Source organism: Acipenser ruthenus, chromosome 5, assembly GCF_902713425.1.
Source record: "Acipenser ruthenus chromosome 5, fAciRut3.2 maternal haplotype, whole genome shotgun sequence".
Classification (NCBI taxonomy): Eukaryota; Metazoa; Chordata; class Actinopteri; order Acipenseriformes; family Acipenseridae; genus Acipenser; species Acipenser ruthenus.
In genome coordinates, this window is record NC_081193.1 from 86,331,374 (window position 1) to 86,352,717 (window position 21,344).

The window sequence follows — 21,344 nt, forward strand, 5'->3', positions numbered from 1 at the left end:
CATGTTTTTATTTTATGTTTTATTTTACTTTATTCTTTATTACTTATTATTACTTTAAGCTTTTTTTCTCTTTTTTTGATTGTGAAGCCAATATCTTTCCTAATATCTGTTAACTGTATCTGCTAATAGCCTACCTGTTAAATATTCTACTGTCAGTGTTATTTCACTCACAGACACACACACACACACACTTAGTTTTCAGTGGTTTGCCATGTTTTTCTATATGCTTCACCACAGAATGCTTACATATACATTACCGTGCTTTCAATATGCTTCGTTATACTTCGCTATGCTCTTACTGTGGGAAACTTTTAAAAGAGTTTTCCCCTGGTGAGTTCAAAGAAAATAATAAACATAATTAAGTTGGAATGATTAAAGACTTGTAGTCCCAAATCTCTTTATCATTGTATTTGTGAGCGCAGGATAATCGGTGCTTTCCTGTGCAGAGAGGACATGGTCGGTTCATGAGTGGTACCAGGGCAGGGGGCAGGGGGCAGGGGGCAGGCGGTCACGGCTAATGAATCGCCTCTATCCTGGGCAGTGTATTCTGACATCACGCACAGGGAGCGCAACATAACAGATTGATGAAGAAACAAGGTGAGGATCTGGAAGAAATGCAAAGCTTTGGTCAAAGACAGGTGTATATTCATGCATTTATGTTTTTATTTATTTATATACATTTAACGTGCCAAATTATTTACACCCGATTTTCTCCCCAATTTAGAATGTCCGATTATTTTTTTTCACCTCACCGTAGAAATTCCGCATGCAGCTCAGGAGAGCCGAAGGTTCAGTGGGCGTTCTCAAATCCCACGACCAAGCCAGGAACTCGAGAGCGGATGTCAGTGAGCTACCGGCCTCTGGAGGACAAAGTCCAGCCCTGTCCGCCTGAGCTCCCTAGTCTCCTGTGGGAGGTTATGCCTCCCTAACCTGTGGGAGCGCCAAGGGCAATGTGACACTGCCTCTGGAATCCCCAGTGAAGACCAGCGACTTTGCACAGCCAGGACGCAAACCTGCACTCCTCTGATTGTATGACCACCGGCTTTACCAGGGGAGACCTCGGGACCCGACAGTGGGGTATTTAAATTCTACAGACCACTGTACAGATTAAAGAACCAAATATATTTCACATAAGGACAACTATGTTATACACACTGAAATGTTAAAATACACTACACATAGTATAGTAATGGCCTTTTTTGTACAGTATAATGAATGAATGAATGTATTTTCTGTATGAAAATTCAATGATAATGAAAAAGGGTTTGATTATTGCTACATACTGTATTGGGGTCTATCATTGAATTGCTCTAAAGTTTTACATGGAATAGACTGTCAGTGATGTGCTTTTTTAATAAATCTAAATAACTGACTTACACACAGCAAGCAGTATACTGCAGCAGGATAAATCTTACACATTTCTTTTAGAAGCACCAAGACTTAATCCAGAGGTGATGGGCCATTAGTATGCTGCATTAACAGAAAGCCTACTGGTGCTAAATGAACAAACCCCACCTTGAGTGTCAAGCCGCTGCATTCAGAGGTGGTCAGCTGCATTCAGAGGTGGTCAGCTGCATTCAGACAAGGTCAGCTGCATTCAGACAAGGTCAGCATTATTTATTAGTACTGCAAAGCCAAAAAGACAACTACTCAGAAATCGCAGATCTTTGCCCTGAGCTCAGCCCAGTCTCTTCAGATTAGCATACAGGAGAGACAATAACAGTCATGAGATGAACCCAGCCGGGGGAGAGGAATTGACAGGCACATGGTGTACTGAGAAGGACCCCTATGACTGTGTGTATTCCTTATCGGGACCATTTAGAGATATGAGCAAGAAATGTAACAATTTCATTTTTTCCTAGCAGTTAAAATAATGTGCTGTAGAATGAGATTTGCTGAGGGCTCTGATTGGAATTCATCCATAATGCACACGTTATTAATTCTGTGTGCTTGGTTTCACACGCACACACACACACACAGTACTTGCGGTTATAATTGATATATTATAAAATAGAGTGCTGTGCCAAATCAATAGAAAGCCAAGCCTGCTGTGAGCTCAGAAAGGCTTGAATTAGCATTACTAGTCATGTTTCAGGCCTTGCTTTGGACTGTTTTTAATAAGTGACATTTATTGGAAGCCCCCTTTCTGTATTTTGCATGTCGTTCTTCTGGTCTTGCAGTTATTTGTTTCTCTTTTTGATTTGAAGAAGTAAAGAAAACAATGAAAACCAAAAAAAGGACATCCAATATCCAACAGAAACATCTTCCAGCAAGAACAATAATAGAAACGAGTGTTTAGATTTTCAAACCTTTTATTTTTTCACTCAAATCATTATTAGCGTTAAAAAGATTTTAAAAAAACTGTTTAATCAGTTTTTATTTCTGGTTTAGTAACTTTATCCTGTGTTCCTTAATGCAATGTGTGTGCTAATGATGATCTGCAAAGAGTAAGACATATTAATACTAATATTTTGTGAATCTTTCCCAAGGAGAGCTGTGTGAACCAGTTTTATCTTCACAAAAAGGCATCTGAGAATTTTCTATTGTAAATTTCATTTAAACCTCCCTTTAATGTCATAATTCATTAACACTTTATATCAAGTGTCTCTAATTACTGTGTATTAACATAGTAGTTACTTAGTAAATACATGTGTACTTACACATAATTTCAATGTTATTATGCATAGCTACAATGTACTTAATGTGTAAATCTTTTTTCACAATATAACCCTAACCCTAACCTCAACCATAACCCTAAACCTAAACCCCCCTAATCCTTAACCTAACTCTAACCCTAACCCTAACCTTGAAGGCCTGTTCCTGGGTGGCCAAACCACGGCTCCCAGGCAGTTTAAGTGCGGCTCTGGTGAAATACTGGTTGACGCACATTTTGCAGCTCGAATGGACTGAAGAAAGAATAATGAACAAAAACAAAAAGGGAAAGTAAAAATAAACACAAAAAGTTTATTATTTAGTATTCATTTGTGTTAATTGTTCTTTCTTCTCTTTTGTTCTCTCTCTCCTGTTTCTTTGAGCCTGCATGTACACCACTCGCTGGCACATGCGTATTTCGAAGCCGAATGTGCAGTTGAAAGTACATTTCATAAAGATACAATGACATTGAGCAAACCATCCACAAGTAATAAATGAAAGTATGAGGCTTAAGCCAGAATGGGAGGAAGAGTTTGCTAGGAAACCTCTGTGTCTCATCAGCAACAATCCACTTACAGACTGTAGCCTGGCGAGAACCTCAAACATCATTATGAAACAAATCACAATCTGAATATCCTCCAGGATCAGACTTAAGGCAGATGCTGCTTTCAGCGTTCAGTAAAGAAGCTGATTTAACGACTCAAGTGAGTTTTCTATGGCAAGCATGGAATATCGCTTGTGGCAAATGTCCCTATTCAGATGAATGAATCTTTTTATAAAATTGGAGTGTTGGTGCTAAACTGGAGAATGCATGTTTTAAATGTTATATTGCAGGTCTAAAATTAACATTATATTTACATATCTTACATCTCGTCATGAGCAGATACTGTAATCCCTTTAAAAATAAATACAGAGCATTTGTCATCCAGAAAGCTCTGGAAATGTTGGTATGCGGCTTGTAGGGTCAGGAAGTTTGGCCACCCCTGGCCTATTCACACCAGACGATTTGTCCGGCGATATATGTTACTTTCGATACGACACTACCTTCCACACCTGTAGCAACAGGCACGCACGATGTGATAGGGGACTTTCCTTTCATTAGTCATTGGTCAGTTAGCTGCTGAACAACAAAATCGCAAAAATATACTATTTTTGCCGCTTCAGTGTCGCCCCGTCGTATTGCAGGCAGTCTGAATGGGTTGTATCAAAGCTACATGTTTTATTTGTTTGTCATGGTGTGGTGTATCATACTGCACATTCACTGAATGGGTTCTATCAATACAATAATCCTATCAATAATACTAAGGCAAACAATTGTGCTGCTGCACACTTTCTGTAAGCTCAAAACGTAAATATTTCTTACTGGCAGTAGAATTTGTACTGGTAATAAGAAGTGGTTACTCCGATACCACTTATAATTTTTCTCTGGATCTGCCTTTACCTGCTTTGAGCTGCTTTGAGTGTATTTGGAGAATCCAAAGTGCCAGCTGTGATAAGCCTTCCTCGTTCCATTCAAATCATGGCACAATATGACTTTCCAACTGGTATATGCTGTTTGTGTAGTGTAGGTAGGGCTTGGAGAGTTGAAATGTCACATTGTCACATGATTTGACTGGAATGAGGAAAGCTGTTCAGTCCTGGCTCTTGTGATTTTCCAGATTTTCCAGACAGGATCACAGAAAGTTCAGGTAAAGGAAGAACAATGATGAGAACTCTATACTGGAGCAGCAGAACCCACTCACATTGATTACAAACGGCACATAACAGTAAGGGCATGTAAAAAAGCCATTCAAATGCCATTTCAAGAAATTACACAAGACAGTGAAAATATAGTCGGGTGTATAATTAAACAGAATCTTTGGAAAGTATGAGATATTATAAAGGAATAGAAAGGTGGGCCTCTTTTATTTGAAAAAGAGTTCAAGTGTGGCCCTCCCCTCAAAAAAAAACACAAAGTTTACCACAGGCAAACATAAAAGCTATCTGCTGTTGGCAGGTCGCTATACTGCATGTGGGCAAGGTATGACCAAAACAATGCTCATGTCTTCTTTGTTCAGGCAAATCATTAGACAGGGAAAACCTTACATAGTCTGACACCAAGAAGTCACATTTTGAACATATGCTCTGGAGTAGAGGGAGTAGATTAAAACCCTCATCTTTTAACCAGCTTATCCCAGAGCACAACACAGCAAGAGCCTTCTTCCCTTGCACTTTTACACAACTGGGATTTAAGGTCAAAGATTGAGTTAGCACAGCCTGACATCCCAGCAAAGTTATTCCAATCTGGATACATACAGCTAGATTTTTATAACAATCTTACCACAGATGGTTGATTATAATTCTAAATAACCGCAATTGTTTTCAATTGACTTCATTTTGCCATATGAATGTCACATTGGGTAATACTTTACATTACGCATCTCTAATTACTGTGTATTTACATAGCAGTTACCAAGTTTGCTAAATAACTTAATTGACTATTTGTTTTGTTCTTTAAAAAGCTGCGGTGACAGATTCATTTAAAACGTGTCCAGCCTGAGGAACTGTACCATACTGCACATAACAAGTGAGTCAGCAGAGGGTTACATTTATTCAAGAATCAACAACATCTGACATCTGCAAGAACACGTTCTGAATGAACAAAGGCCTGTCACCCATGTTTATGAATGCCTGACCACGGCGCTCTCTCACTTCACGACGAAGCACAAAAGAATAAAAGATATCGCCGGGTATTTGCATTTAAGATCATGCTTTTTTCCTCTGTGTTCCATCGTTATAATTTGGTAAGGAGGCTTCCCTCGGCTTTGATGTTCTTCCCCCCACATCAAGAGGCCAATTATAACATGACAGAGTCGTGTCCTCCTCAAGCTCTCCTCTAGTAATTGATCCCGATGTTTGTTCTAGGGTCTTTTTTTAATTTACCAGCAAAGATACATTATACACTGTAGGCTGCTTGACCTTTGAACCTTCTTACCAAAAACATTCAATATGTATTAGGCCAAAAAAGTGCAGCATTTTCCTAAAAACCACTATCACAGGTCCTCTGGTTTTCCTGTCCAGCTGAGCTCTCAATCACTTAACTGAACCCTTAGCTGCGCTAATCGTATTAATTAGACCTTTTTCATTTTTTTTCAGCTCTTAAACAGTTAGAGATTTCAAGTGAACTATAACATTTTATAAGTAACTTGAAGTCTGCATCTAGAAGCTGAGAACAATAAAAAAAAAAGTCAAATTAAGCAAATGATTAGTTCAATTAAGGGTTTAGTTAAGTAACTGAGAGTTCAGTTGGAATGAAAACCAGAAGACGCTGGGGTCCTGAGGACCAGGTATGGGAAGCCCTGCAATAATAATAATAATAATAATAATAATAATATCTTTATTTTTCTATAGTGTCTTTCATAGTGGACCCCCATCACAAAGCACTTTACAGAGGTAGGCTGTGAACTGTGCATTATATGCAGAGTCACTTACAATAAGACATTGCTTTAACATCTCATCCACAGGATGGAGCACAAGGAGGTTAAGTGACTTGCTCTGGGTCACACAGTGAGTCAGTCAGTGGCAGAGGTAGGATTTGAACTGGTGGCTCTGAATGCTATTACAGATACATCTCCAGTGAAGGCCTCTGTGAATGCTATTACAGACACATCTCCTGTGAAGGGCTCTGTGAATGCTATTACAGACACATCTCCAGTGAAGGGCTCTGTGAATGCTATTACAGACACATCTCCAGTGAAGGGCTCTGTGAATGCTATTACAGACACATCTCCAGTGAAGGGCTCTGTGAATGCTATTACAGACACATCTCCTGTGAAGGGCTCTGTGACGGGGGCCTATTCAATAGTTTTGAAGCCGCTGACAGTAAAACAAACCACGAAAGAAGCATCTAAATGGAGTCATTAGGTCTAAACATAGTGCTAATTAATTAGCCATAGCTTTCCATCAAGCCTGGGCCAGCTGCAACCTGTACAGTAACTGAGAATGCCCTGTGTTGTCGCTGTATCCGTTTTCTAGTCACTTGTGTTGCAATTGTACATTACTCCCCTATTGAATGGCTCATGAAATGTTAATACGATTGAATGGGCCACTGTAAGTGAACAGCAGTTCATTCTTGACGTAAGAATGATGCTGGCTTGATATTCGGCTGATTGGTTTCATCAGGGCTTGAAATCAATAGCGAGGAGTGGCGTTACGGGGCAAGATGAGAAAGTAGGATCATCTGTGCTTTATAAAAAGGATGGACACTGTCGGGCAGCAGTTTTAGGTTTCTGTAGAGTAGACCTTTAAGACTAGGCTACAAAAGTTCCAGTAATTGCTCCCAGTTAGGCACTGGCACATTCTACTTAATCTTCCCATTCGTTCTGGGCGAGAGGTGTTTACAGGTTCATTCGCTTCATTGGCTTTGGCAGAAGCATGCTTGGAGGGTGTCATCCGTTAGGTTACAAAACTGACAGTTGTTTGACATGCTCCACAAATCTGAAATAGGCCAAATTCTGAGTTTTCTTTTGGGTTTGGGGTTTGTGCGTATAGTAAAACCTCTAACTGGAGCTGAGGCAGGACAGCATTGCGATCAAGGCTGGCTAGCAGCAGGAATAGCAGACACAGAGACAGAAGACTGTAGATCAGCGAGATTGTACGCTTTTCTTAACAAAACAAACAAAAGATTTAAACAAACAAACAATTCAAACGACAAATAAAAACCTAACCCAAGCTGGGCTGTCACAGTGCAGTGTCCCTAAATTATCCAGCCCAGAACAAAGCCTCTGGCACCTCTTTTAAACCATGTGACTGGGCTTCATTGACCCTCAATTAATCAATTAGGGCTCAGCCACATTCTGCACATGGATTTGGCAGGGATGGGATTTTAACCCCATCCCTGCCAAACTTACATTCAAAATATATCAAATTTTACAGATACAATCATTATGTTGTTCAGATAATCAAATTACAACTGTAGAATGGTTAATAGGACTTCCCCATATAATGCAGGGGTGGCCAATCACAGACCTGGAGGGCCATTCCACTCCAGGTTTAACAGGTAAAATGAGGTAATTAACTGCTTCAGGGTCTGGATGGAGGTTTCATTGGTTCAATTAAACAATTTAGAGCAGAGTTGAGACAAAGACCAGGAATGGAATTGCCCCCCCAGGACCGTGATTGGCCACTCCTGATATACAGGAACCACTTTACATGCCCCCTACTTTAAATAGGAGGCTGAACAGCGCATTTACGGGTTAATAAGTGTCTGTTTGGATAACAGAGGTGCCTGGAAAACCAAAGTTCATATTATTAAGAGTTTGGTGTATTTATAAAGCTCATCTTCATTAGGAAATGAGGCCAGAGCCGTTATTATAATGTTGCCTGATGTTTCATTCTGAAGCACGTCGTCCACATCGGAACGTGCAGAACTGCAGGTAGAGAAGAAGGGGTGGCGCTCTCGGGGAGACAGATGAAGCAGAGGTCAAACTAGCATTTACATGGAAGCAATTCCGGTGAGCACTGACTTCATCTCGGAGCTTGGGTGTCACTTCTGCAATCCGCAAGTCTGCTGTTCAGGTTCAGTGCATGGCGATGGAATAAACAAACTGTGACAATGCAATTACAACAATACTGCATGGAATGAAAACAGCATGATCCCAGTGAGACAGACAGGATCGGGCTCATCTTACGAGAACCACTGAAAAAAGTTTTATATACCAATAATATTAAAATAGACAGCATAAAGTTCCACTGTTTTATCTGTATTCAGAGTTGTTGTTTTTTTCAATGTATGGTGTGGTTTCAGACAAAACGAAACATATTTTTTTTCCGCAGGGTTTATTGTATTATATCTTATTGAGTCGCAATCATAAAATACAAGACGCTTCCATGTGAATACTTAGGCTGAAGTAAACTTAACAAATCAGGAAACCTCAATTCTAATCTCAACTGGACCTAGCCACAGTTAGCCATTGCAAGGTCAATGTCTTGTATTATATCTTATTCAGTCGCAACCACAACAAGTGGAATATCTCAGCCTGAACTTTCTATTGCATCAGCAAAACATCTGCAGTACAGTTCAGTATTTACGCCTGGAGCATACGCAAGCACAAACAGCAAAGCAGAAGTACTTGATTATTCTAGTCTAATTCTATCGTACAGAAACGGTAGTACCATATAAGAAAGTTACATTCAGCCCATGGACTGGAAACCGTTAGTGGTTGTAATTAATAACAGGCTTCCACCTCGCCCATGGAAAGTTACAGAAAAACAAGCTGCTGTATCTCATTTGGAATAACCTAGGCAACATAGTTATAAATATTTAAACAAATAGTCACCTAAAGACTCTACACCATAAATTAGTTTATGCAAAAATGGAAGGCTATGTATTTTCCATAACTGCCTTGTGTAAGTCAATACCGCAACCCAAAGCCCCCCTTGTTCCTTTTAGTTAGTAGACTTATTGATTAAAGCACAACGCCACAATGTAGAAATAGTTATTGTGCTAGCATGGGATTACCTGACAACAGTTTACTGTCTCCACAGCCAAATGGTTACCATTAGCTGAATGAGTCTAAGATGGTTAGCAGCTGAACAAGGCCCTAACATTTACAGGATTACTAATAACTCTATCTTGTTTGATTTCTTTTTTTTTTTTAATAAATCTGTAGGAAACCAATTTAGTTTTATTGAGATTCACTTTCCCAAACTTTGTTTTTTAATAAAACTAGAAGGTTATGCCTTCAAAATGGTAACAGAGTTAGAACACATACTGTAACTGCAACTTTGACATCCTTCAGTTATACCTGTCTGTATTTGATTATATTTCAGAAAATGTCATCAAAATATATTAACGGTATCAGGGCATCTTTCCAAGGTCAGGAGAGGTGTTAAAACCAATGTCCTGGCTACCTTCCTCCTCGGCTTAATCTGAACCAGTCCTCAACATCCCTGAAACAGTCAACTCTGCTCCCCTGGACTCCCTGGATAATGGCATCCAGTCTTTAAGTCGCTGATCTCTAAAGCACATGATATGCCTGTAGAACAGTTTGTTCTTCACTTCCAGGCATTGACGAAAGCCAGTGTGTGTGCCGCTATACTTGCGTTTAATTTCGCACACGTCCAATCAAGTGCAATGTGTGCGTCATGCATGCAGGCACAACTTAGCTGTTACTTATGGTGGTCATTGTGACATATTGAAGGCACTGAAAAACCTCACTTAATCCTGTTTCAAATAAGATATCTAAACGAGGCTAGCTGTCTGGCTCAAAGGCATACAGGGTTGTTTATGAGTGTTTATGAGCTGTTAAATTTGATTGCATTCCCTATTCTGCTTATTTGTAATATTCTCTGCATTACCATCATTGCTGTTAAGGTGTATCTGTGCTTCCTTGTCCTGTTACACAAATCATTCCATGTGTAATTTAGCATAGAGTGCTCGCTCTATATGTTTTGTACTATAATTCAGCAGTGTGGATTTAGTGGTTAGGGCTTTGGACTCTTGACTGGAGGGTCGTGGGTTCAATCCCAGGTGGGGGACACTGCTGCTGTACCCTTGAGCAAGGTACTTTACCTAGATTGCTCCAGTAAAAACCCAACTGTATCATTGGGTAATTGTATGTAAAAAAATAATGTGAAATAATGTATAATGTGATTTCTTGTAACAATTGTAAGTCGCCCTGGATAAGGGCGTCTTAAGACATAAATAATAATAATAATAATAATAATTCACAGTCCTGACACAATAACATATGACTCCTTCCTTCCTGTTCTTTTTCTATTCCTGCATACAGGAAATAATGCACAATGTAATGACAACACAGATTTCAACATGCATTGATTGTGCAATTAGGCACAGTATTGCAGGGAATTAGATTTCACTCTGTAGCCATTTGTCAAAAGATTGTCATATTAAAATCTGTAAATAATACCCTACTATAAATATAGTTGCTTCTGTATTAGATTAGTTTGGTAACTCACACTCCCAGATTAAGTAGAAAGACTTGGTGGAAGAAAAATATAACTTGATGGTCGTTGAACGAGAGATATGTTGCAGTAAAAGTGTAGTAAAAGTCAGGTATAGGCCATAATTTTTTATCAGATTTGTTTTTTAAATATGATAAAAATGATAGTATAAGAATGGGAAAACAACAGTGCAAATTTGAGATCTGCTAAAATGTTGGGAACAGAAGGCAAAATGTAAATTTTCCTTAGAGAGCAAACTTGTCTTGTAATGAAGCATTGTGGTGGCTGGGCCTTCAGCAATTACAGCACTAAACAGATGATTTCTACGCTCATTTCAAAGACAACCATGTTTTCCTTTCCTCGTTGCTGTCATGTAACATCAGGTAACGCAACCATTTACTGCAGCCGCTGACTGAGAACAGAATCCGTCGCTTAATGAACTCTCAGAGTGACTGTCAACAAGACACCCTGTCTGAATATAATCCCCAGCTCTCATACGTAACTCAGTGAAAACACTGTGAGTGCCCAGTCGGGGAATCAGGGCACTGCACGGGAGACACTTTCATAGCTCCAAACTCTTCATGTTTCATTACTCTCTTGATTAAGTGTCCTACTCTGAGACACTTGAGCTGAGTGCTGTGTGTTTTATTCTGGTAATTTGGCATTGCGGGCGACACACGTTTGTAATGGTTTGGCATCTCAGCCCATTGAATTGAATGGTGAGGCACGGGCTGGATGAGAACCAGTAATCTTGCAGTTCAATGGCTAACGTATTGCCATTCAGCTGAATAGCAAGCTCTGTAGTCGGGAGGCAAGTATGGGTCTTACGCTGCTGTTCACCTCATTAGCCACTAGGAAGAGATCCATCACACATTTCAGTGCAATGGAAATTCATAGTACAGAAGGTTCCTTATTTTAAACTGTAATCTTACTGTATAATTATTTAGTGTTTAATTGGTTAAAAATACATACAATTCACCTGACCTTCTGTAAACCCACACAGCCTGCGATGACCAGTTTGAAATGATGGTCATTTCTGGAATTTCTAACGGGGCAGTGTAACTGAACTGCAATTATATTGAAGGTAAACACTTGATTGCATTCTTACTGTATTATTATTTTTTTAATAAGAAAAGCGGTAACTTTAAAATAAGTTCCATTGTAATTATGTGTGCGGTAGGTAAGGAACACAGCGCTTATTCCCTATGGGCAGTTAAGTTATTATTAAATGATGAAAGAGAAGGAACCAGTAATATGCAATGCACGTTATACATCCTGCTCAAAGTAATATTTCCATTAGAGCAGTGGCATTATTCTGCAATTGATTATTGCAAATTGCTTTATTCACTCCTTTAAAAAAAGATGTTTGTCTTCTTGGGTCCATCATGAAATGTTGGGTTCAAAACGCGCCAGCACTTATTCATACTCCTTCTAAAATGTTTAAATCAGCCCATGGGCTTTTATTCTTGCTCGATATATTGACCTTAAAGTTACATATAAAGTCTTCAATGGAACTCCTTGATTTGATCATCCCAGACAAATACGATACGCCCATATTCTCGTACACTTAGGTCTAAAGACATGTTTAACATGTTCATCACCCAAGATACTGATGATTACTGTCCTGTGTGACACAGTAGCTTTCAGCTGCAAATAAAGCAGTGGTAATGACCTTCTTACTGGATTCATTTGATATGCAGGGACTGTATGAAGGAAAGGTCCAAGATGTATTTATTTTACACTGACTTTGCACAGCATGCATGTGTGTTTGTCATCGCCGGTGTGTTTGTACAGCACATAGTGTTAGCTCTCCCAGAGTCCTCTTGTATTGAGGTAGAAAGCTTATCTAGCCTGCCCCACAAACCCCTGACTCCTGACCCCTGACCCCTGACTCCTGACCCTTTATTTAGAAGTGATACTGTTGCAATGATGCAAGACTCCACCCATCCCACAAGGTAACCAAAGGGTGAATTAATAATATCCCTTCCTTGATTCCCCCCTCAGGTGCAGACTACACCTGTCAAAGAAACCTGAACTAGAAATTTAAGACAATACTTGAGTCATTGTTCCAAAGCTTAAGGTCTAAAGGGCCTGGGTGATATTACATGGCAACAATCTAGGTTAATCTTGTAACATCTACAAGTCCAGACCACAGAAGGCAGCAGGGCCTGGGCCCTGATCTTTAACTTTATAGATGCTAAACACAAGCAAGGTTTTATAATTTAATTTTTTTTAAATAATTTTATTTATAACACAGATGAAATTCAACATAAAACGTATTAGTGGGATTTGACTGGTACGATTTCCAGCAACCGTCAGTAATGTATAAAATTCATGGGTACAGTGACCTAAGGGGGAAGTACTTCTGGAGAATAAGGGCATGACCTGAGGTAAAACATACTCACGCTATGTAGAGACACTAAATTCAGAGTTCTTTTGTTTGAAACTAAAAAGATACGAGTAGGGTGTTTTGCCACAGTATAACATAACATTTATATAATTTTCCCCCCCTAGATTTTTTTTTTTTTGCCAGTGTGCCATGCCATTGGTATGCATATCGACACATAAAGCCCCACTTTAACCACTGAGTGAAGCCTATTTTTAAAGAGGCTTAATCTTTAGTACCAGAAGAGGACCTAGGGAATGACAAACAATCATTTAACGGTGTAATTAGGTCTTGTTAGTCTAGTTCCTTCTGTAAAAATGTGTGACACCAGAGAGGGTCTTCTTTTAAAGGTTAAAAACACATCTTTGATTGAAGACATTGATAATGACTCTTTTAGTATTACTATTCAGTGAAAAAATATTTATTTAAAAAATATATATATATTATGTTGAATGTAAAGTTAATTTTAAAAAGGTAACAATCAGCAGAATGCGTAGAAATCCAACTTTGAATGCTTTATGAAACAAAATGTATGATTTGTGTTCACCCTGTTTTTAGATGATTTTTTTTAAGAGCTGAACATCAGCTTAAGGAAAACTAGCATTTATTAGACACCAAAATCTTACAGCTTACGTAACGTCTTTGTGACTTCGGATTATATAATGAGGCAGTGTCATCGAGATGTAACAAGTGTTCAGACAGGTGGACTGGACTCTGAGTTAACAATTGAGAAAGCAACAGTATCCAAGCACTCTGGCTTCAAACATGAGACAGAGTTGAATGTTGATCAAGTACCAAGGGAAGCTACGGAGAGCTTGTTTTAATGCATTCATTTAAAATATTTTTTTCCCCAGCTAAGAGTGAATTGAATTGTGGTTTGAGTCTGGGCCTCAGTGTGGAAGCAGCCAGATTTCAGACCTCAGTCGATAGTGCTGTGTATGTATACTGTACCTGAGCGACTCAGCAGTGCCTGCTGTTAAATTAGTTCTGCCTTTTTTGTTTTCAAGTTGCTATAGCTCTCTCTCATTGGAAGCAGCAGGACACTGCCTGTCAGGGGATGATATAACAAGGGAGCAGCCATCCTCCTGTCACAAGTCTGATGCTTGCTTGTGTATTTTTCAAATGAGCAAAACTAATTTCCAGCTTTCCAGAAGGACACTGCAAATCCCAAATCCCAGAATAATCTGAATTTAATTACATTCGATGACTACAATCAGGGGTACACCACATCTCTTTTATTTTTATTTTTTTTAAAGAGTTGCTGCCTCATGTGCACTGTTGGGAATTGTTGAACATTTATTTAATAACACAACTGCAATTGCTTTGAGTCTTATATTGGTCAGAGCTGTAATTCCAGATATTGGTATGATGTTTTAAAAAAAGCTCTGATCTGGCTGTCATTTACCATAATTAACCATTGTCAGGTCATGCTTGATAGAGGCCACCATAACCAAAGTTAAGCTCATGCAGGTCTTCAATGGTACCATAATCTGGAATGTCAGGACATTGTGCCAGAGGCTGTGGAGCTAATGCTGTTTCATTCTAGCATACATCGTTAGGTGTTTCTCCCTTCATCTGAGATGAGTCTGTGTTATCTTTGCTTGGTGAAGTTGCACAGAATATATTGGTCGTGCTGTAATTTGATGGCATGTGTTGCATGCAGAGTTCCTATTCAAATCACCATTGACGGGTGCCTTGGGCCGTTTGTGTGATTGTGATGGAAGCTAGCACGAAATCCTAATGAGTTATCGGTGTGCGAATCTCCTGTGGAATGTGTCAGATGGCTTCTGTGTTGAGGCTCCAGAGTCCCTGACCAACCTGCCCATCGAGATGCTCCTGCCTGCAACCTTTCTTCTGTGTTCTATCATGTATTTTCTAAACACTGGAGGGGAGAATACTTCTGCTATAAAACTTGTGTTGATTGTTCTGTATACGGTACACATCAAGAATGGATGTGGTTGAAGCTGTGCATGTGTATTTTAATTTTGTCTGGTGCAGCTCAGGACATGTAGGAACTGGAGGCCAGTGGACTCCCTATGCTCTGATGGGTTTAAAAAGCCATGTGATTTATTACAGTGGTGCCCTTGTTACACAGTGTATGAGTGGATGAAGTTTCAGACTTGTATTGAACATCAAGGAAATCAGACTGATAAACATTCAGCACAGCATTCTTTTATTACAACTATCTTTTGAACAATTACATATGTTTGGAAAATAGATTCTAACACTATATATATTTTTTTGCAAAACTCAAAAAATGCTAATTCAAAAGTATTCATACCCTGACAAGGAAAATGAAATTAATAGCTAGTTGAGATACCTTTAGCAATAATAACCTCTTTTAAACAGTAAGGATATTTGTCAATGAGCTTTTGGCATGATTCTTTAGAGATTTTTTACCATTCTTCAATACAAAATTGTTCCAGTTCATTCAAATTCCGAGGACTTCTGTTGTGCACAGCCTTCTTCAACTCATACCAAATATTCTCAATCTGATTTAGATCGGGACTTTGACTAGGCCATTCCAGAACCTTGATTTTGTAGCGGAGGGTTTCAGATGATTGGCCAATATCTTTTGGTATGCTATGGAATCCATTTTACCATGTATTAGAACTAAATTTCCTGTGCCATTAGAGGAAAAACAGCCTCATAGAAGGATATTACCACCTCCATGCTTGACAGTAGGTATGGTGTTCTTTTCTTTGTACTCCTCACCAGACTTTCTCCAAACATAACAACCATCAGCGTGACCAAATAGCTTGATTTTTGTTTCATCACTCCACAAAACCTTTGCCCAGAACTCCTATCCATCATTCAAATGCTGTTTTGCAAACTTTAAGCGATTGTCCTCGTGACATTTTCCTAAGAGTGTCTTTTTCCTTGGCCTGCGACCATTGAGACCTTCACTGTGCAATACTCGACCTATGGTTGAAATGGAAACCCCAGTCCCACTTGCAGCCAATTCACTTTGAATATCTTTGGCAGTCAATCTCGGATTGTTATTAACCTTCCTCACAATTCTTCTACTTGTTCTTGGTGAAAGAACCTTCTTTCTTTCAGACCGAGGGAGCGTTGTGACAGTACCATGAGTTTTGTACTTCTTAATAATAGAAATTGGGATACTCATATGCTTGGAAATCTTTGTGTGTCCTTCTTCAGCTTTATGACAATAAATCATTTTCTGCCTAAGGTCTTCTTATGTATTTCTTAGCAGATAGCTCTTTACGTTTTCCCATATTGACTTACTAGTAATGACAGCAATTATCCTATGCCTAGCACTTTTATACTCTCTAAGAATGTTCACCTACAATCCAGCATTTTCTAGACGTTTCTAGAATTAGGTTCTTCATTATCATATTGAAATTTCTAGCACCTTGTAGACAATGCTATCATAGCATCAAATGGTATGAATACTTTTTAATTGGCATTGTTGGAGTTTTGCAGAAGGAATTGCTGAAATAAATAATTGTAACTTTTTTCCCTTATTAACAAAAGCAAACATTTGCTACAAGAGATGTTTCCTAAAATTCTTTGTTTTCGAGAAATTTCTTGAAATATATATACTGTATATATATATATATATATACACATATATATATATATATATATATATATATATATATACTGTATATATATGTGACAGAGACCATTCATACATTGTATAAATAATGATTAAATGCAAAATCAAATCAGAAATATGTAGTAATGAGAAAGATACTAGATTTACACATGAAGTACATTGTAACTATGCACAATACCATTGTAATTATGTGTAAGTATGTATTTTCTAAGTAACTGTGATGTAAATGCACAGTAATTAGATACACCTCAATGTACTTTGTTACTGGGTGTACAATGTGATATTATTACAGAATGTACTAGACTAGCATCAAAAATATAGCCTTGTCTTTGAACATACAACAATATAAACTAGTGCCTCCTGGTCTGATGCCATGCTATTTACAGTGCATCTTGGGCTCTTTTGTTGCTGGTTGTGTATCGAATGCACAGCAGCATAACCTTTTAAAAACATCCATTTCAATATAACATACAGCATTTTGTTTCAGCAGACGTATACAGTACAGATGATAGAAATATGATCTATAGTAGTTTACATAACATAGTACTGTGCTTGCTTTAGAACTGAACAGTGCTATACAGTAATGCTTTAGCAGCTGGGCTGCCATATACAATCTATGCTACCCTATATAATAGTATGCTAAGGGACAATGTCCTTTCATTCAGAACATGTTGTCATAACATTAGTTACAAACAGAAAGGAATTGGAAATTCAGCATTCCAATTGCATGTGTGTGATTTGGAGGCAAGTTTACTGTAATTATTGAGATCATAAATAATATAATGTTGTAGTATTATTGGAACAAATGTTACAGCAGATTTAGCATAGACCGAGAAAGCATGGTAAGAGTGGTTCTTGAAATGCTATTTGTAAATTGTCCAATACTGTATTAGTCTTTTGCTTTGCAATCATTTTCACAGATTGTCTTTGCACAGTATACATGCAGCACTGTACTGGGGTGTTGTAAACATGCTGATATTCCTGGCACTGTTCATTGAGAATACCTTGATGTTAATAAAGCAATGACAATGTAGTATAACGGCTCCCTCTGAGCTACGATATCGCTACATATCCGATGGACCCCTGGAACCAGTTCAATGGGATATGAAAGACTGATACGAAAGACTGAATGTGTCCGTTTTCACTGTGACACTGAAGAATGCTGCATGTAGTTCTACCATGTTTTGTAGACTTTAGGTGTGAATGCAACACTGTGTAAAATTAGAAAACAAAATTCCTGTCTTATTGTCAGCTTTTGGTGTCTTGTCTTGGTCATTAGTAATATGGTAGAGAGCGCCTGAAGAGTAGTGAGGCTCTGTGACAAACATCATTCTAGGAAGAGGAAACACTGACAAACGGAATATACAGAAAACTACAAACAGCCAATGAGAGTATGTACAAGTCTTCCTGTGCCACTAATGTTGACAAGCTCTTTCCACTGTAATGCTGTTGTAAGGCAGGGGCTTGGCTGCTGGTCTGTGTCTGACACCTGCAGACAGGCTAGGCTGATGTCTTAATATCTCTGCTGACAATTCCAGCTCGTTCAGTCAGGAAACTCATGCAATAGATTCTTTGGCCTTTGGCCTCACCTACCTTTCATGGTTCCCCTGCCCATAAATTAGCTTGCAGATAAGTTGAAAGGCTGACCATAGGGAAGCCATGGGCAGGGGGTCAGGGTTGCTGCCCTCCCCTGTTAGACGAAGCCAAAAAGCAGATGGAGGCTGGGGAGGAGGAGGCAAACTCTGACGCACAGCCGGGACGTAATAGATTGAGTTAAAATATAAATCCCTTCCTTGCCGATCATTGGACATATTGTTTATTGAAGGACAATAGATACTAGCTATTCGACTGACGATTTGTTCTGGTGTTGGAGGAGCCTAAAATATGCTTGATGTTTAAGTGATTTTATCTGAGGTTAAAGGGAGTTCCCTGCCTTAACTGAGCTGGTGAATCAAAACAAATATTTACTGCACACCAAGCTGAATATTAAATAGCAGTAACACTCAGATCCATAGCAAGTGTACTGTTAAAACAATTAAAACAGATGTGCTATATTAATAATATATATAAAATAGAAATGGGAGTTCAATTACCCTCCCCAACCCTTCAGTGGAGTGGAGGAGTGAATAATATAATGCATTTCAAAGGCCACTCCTTTAGTCCTTTACTCAACAGATAATGGCTGTGTATGTCCTTGTATTGTTATCACCATTCACCATTAAGGAGGCAGTGTGGTCCAGTGGTTAAAGTCCAGGGCTTATAACCAGAAGATCCCCAGTTTAAATCCCACCTCTGCCACTAACTGACTCACAGTGTGACTCTGAGCAAGTCACTTAACCTCCTTGTGCTCCATACTGCGGATGAGATGTTAAATCAGTGTCCTATTGGAAGTGACTCTGCATAGCAAGGGCGGGCTCGGCAACAGTAAATGTTTGACATTTCTGCAATGTTTAGACTTGTCTGAGAGTCAGCACTGTTTGGTTGCCAAGGTAACCTGGAACACTGGTCATGTGTTCTGACACTGGTTCACTGGCCAGTTTACTCTGTGACTGCAGAGCTTATAAGTTGGCATGATGAAAGACCAATAGAAATAACATTTGTACTAGAATGGAAATACAGTACATCACAGAAAGTGTGACACATATTGACTCAAAAAACAACAACATAAATAAATAAATACATTCTTACTAATCGTTCTAAGGTTGAGCCTCCACTCTCCATTCATCCTGGATGGTAAATGCATGACTTTTTATTGTACGTGGGGTAGAAGCTTAGTAAATGTTGCTGGGAGCGTTGTGGTGTGAGCAGGTCTACAGCTCCCGGGGGATGACGGTGAAGGGCATGATGGGGCTGCTGGACTCCAGCTCGAGGGCGGTCAGGAAGCATTCAGCCGCAGCCTCGCTCCTCCCCTGCTCCTGCAGCACCTTCCCCAGGCACTTCCACGACTCGTGAGACGTGTTCTGAGCCTGGACTGCGTCCCTCAGGACCTTCTCCGCCAGGCTGCTCCGGCCCATCCTGTTCAGGATCAGGCCCTGCGAGGAGAGAGGGAGAGGGAAAGAGAGAGAGAGATGGAGAGGAAGACAGAATGGCAACGATTAAATAAGATTGTGTAATGTGAGAGTGGAGAGGGAGGAATAGAGGGAGACAGCGAGAGACAGGGAGAGGAAGGGGAAAGGGAGAGAGAAGAGAGAGAGGGAGGGAGAGAAAGGGGAGAGAGAGAGAGAGAGAGAGAGAGAGAGAGGGGGACTCTGTGTAAATTCAAAAAAGCGTCAGCAGGCAGGCAAATAACGACAAGTGCATATCTGTGGTTGATGAAGTCCTCCTACTCAGCCTTTCCCTTAGGAAATTATTTAAATTCCTCAAATTCAACAGACAAAGAGTTATTGTTGAAGAACAGGGCAGGGTTTTACACCACAGTGCTACAGTTGCCTGCTGCGTGGCCTGCAACAGTGTTAATGCAGTGAAGCAAACTAGTAGTCAACAAAGGGACTGCATTCCTGGCTGCTTATTCAAGGTGCCTTTCTCATTTACTTGTATTGATTTGGGGTTAACTGGCTGGTAAGAGCAGGTGGCCACTCCATTCATGTGGCTGGAAATACTGTATCTATTAGAATTAGGGCTGCAGCAGGCACTGTATGCTGCCCTTCAAGGCAGGATAGCAGGAAGCCCATCTGGTGTTGTACAATGTGAGTAACACAGATGGATTTTAATGTTTGTGAAATCTGGCCACATGATTTAATTCTTTTCTGATCTAGTTTGGGAGTACAGCCCTTTGCTTCAGCAGCTTTACAGCCACGGGTTTCCCTCCCCCTCGAGGCAGCGAACATTGTTTTGTCTCAATAGAGCATGACAAGACCTTTTCAAACTTCTTCGCAAGCTTTTCCGAGGCCGGTAACTGGATTCATTTTATTATCCTGTTGGGATGGATACCATTCTGAATGACAAACTGGAAACATTTTAAAAATTAGATCACAATGGAGCAGCATGTTCAGTCTTGCTCTGGGTTTGAATCTGGCTCACGTCAGGTGAAATGAGTGTGCAGAGAGGGAGGGGTTGTTCAGACCAGTACTGAGATGCACTAGTGTAGCTGTGAGGGGAAGCTCTCACGGTGCCTGCGTTGCAGGAGGACAGGTTAATGGTTACACTCTGGTGTACCTGAAAGTTAGACATAATTCTGCAAGCTCAATTTAGGCAACATGGGTGCTTTAACCCTTTCCGTCCTGAATTATTTTTATTGAGCTGAAAAAACGAAATTAAGTTCTATAATTAAAAAAGGGACTCCCATTATTGAGTGTACATGAGAACAGGACAACAAAATATTGTTTACATATATTTCTACACTACCTCAGACTGGGACCTAGGAGCTCCGTGAGGTTCCAACTTGATTTCCAACGGCATATGTTAACATACGGCGCTAAGATAAGGCCAGGACTGAAAGGGTTAAACTGCTAAGTTTTAAAAAAAGTCACCAGGAAGTGATGACTGAAACATAATAGATCAAAATAATTCAAAACAGAAAGTAGAGTACATTATTGTTATTATTATTATTATTATTATTATTATTATTATTATTATTATTATTTATTTCCTAGCAGACGCACTTACCCAGGACGACTTACAGTCGTGAACAAAATTTGTGAACACAAGTGCATATGAATGCCCTCAGAGAGCAGGAGTTTGTAAAATCTGTAGGATCTTAGATGTGAAGCTGCTCCCTTTGTATAGAACAAAGCTGCTAACATGCATCAAGGAGCACATTTACACATCAAGGATTAAAAGCGA

At 39.5% G+C, this 21,344-nt stretch overlaps 1 protein-coding gene and 1 long non-coding RNA gene across 2 annotated transcripts in view; one reads left to right on the plus strand and one right to left on the minus strand.

Annotated features, from left to right (window-relative positions):
• The first annotated feature begins 503 nt into the window (after nt 1-503).
• LOC131737182 (uncharacterized) lies at nt 504-1,278 on the plus strand. Its single transcript, XR_009328759.1, has 2 exons — nt 504-597; nt 758-1,278. It is a non-coding gene; the product is annotated as an uncharacterized LOC131737182 (long non-coding RNA).
• Nucleotides 1,279-16,587: 15,309 nt separating this feature from the next.
• Nucleotides 16,588-21,344, minus strand: part of LOC117402476 (tetratricopeptide repeat protein 7A-like) — a 110,965-nt gene continuing 106,208 nt past the window's right edge. The window contains exon 20 of the mRNA XM_034003664.3: nt 16,588-19,594. Coding sequence (XP_033859555.3) covers nt 19,373-19,594 — 222 coding nt within the window. The 3' untranslated portion in view covers nt 16,588-19,372. The remainder of the gene's footprint in view (nt 19,595-21,344) is intronic.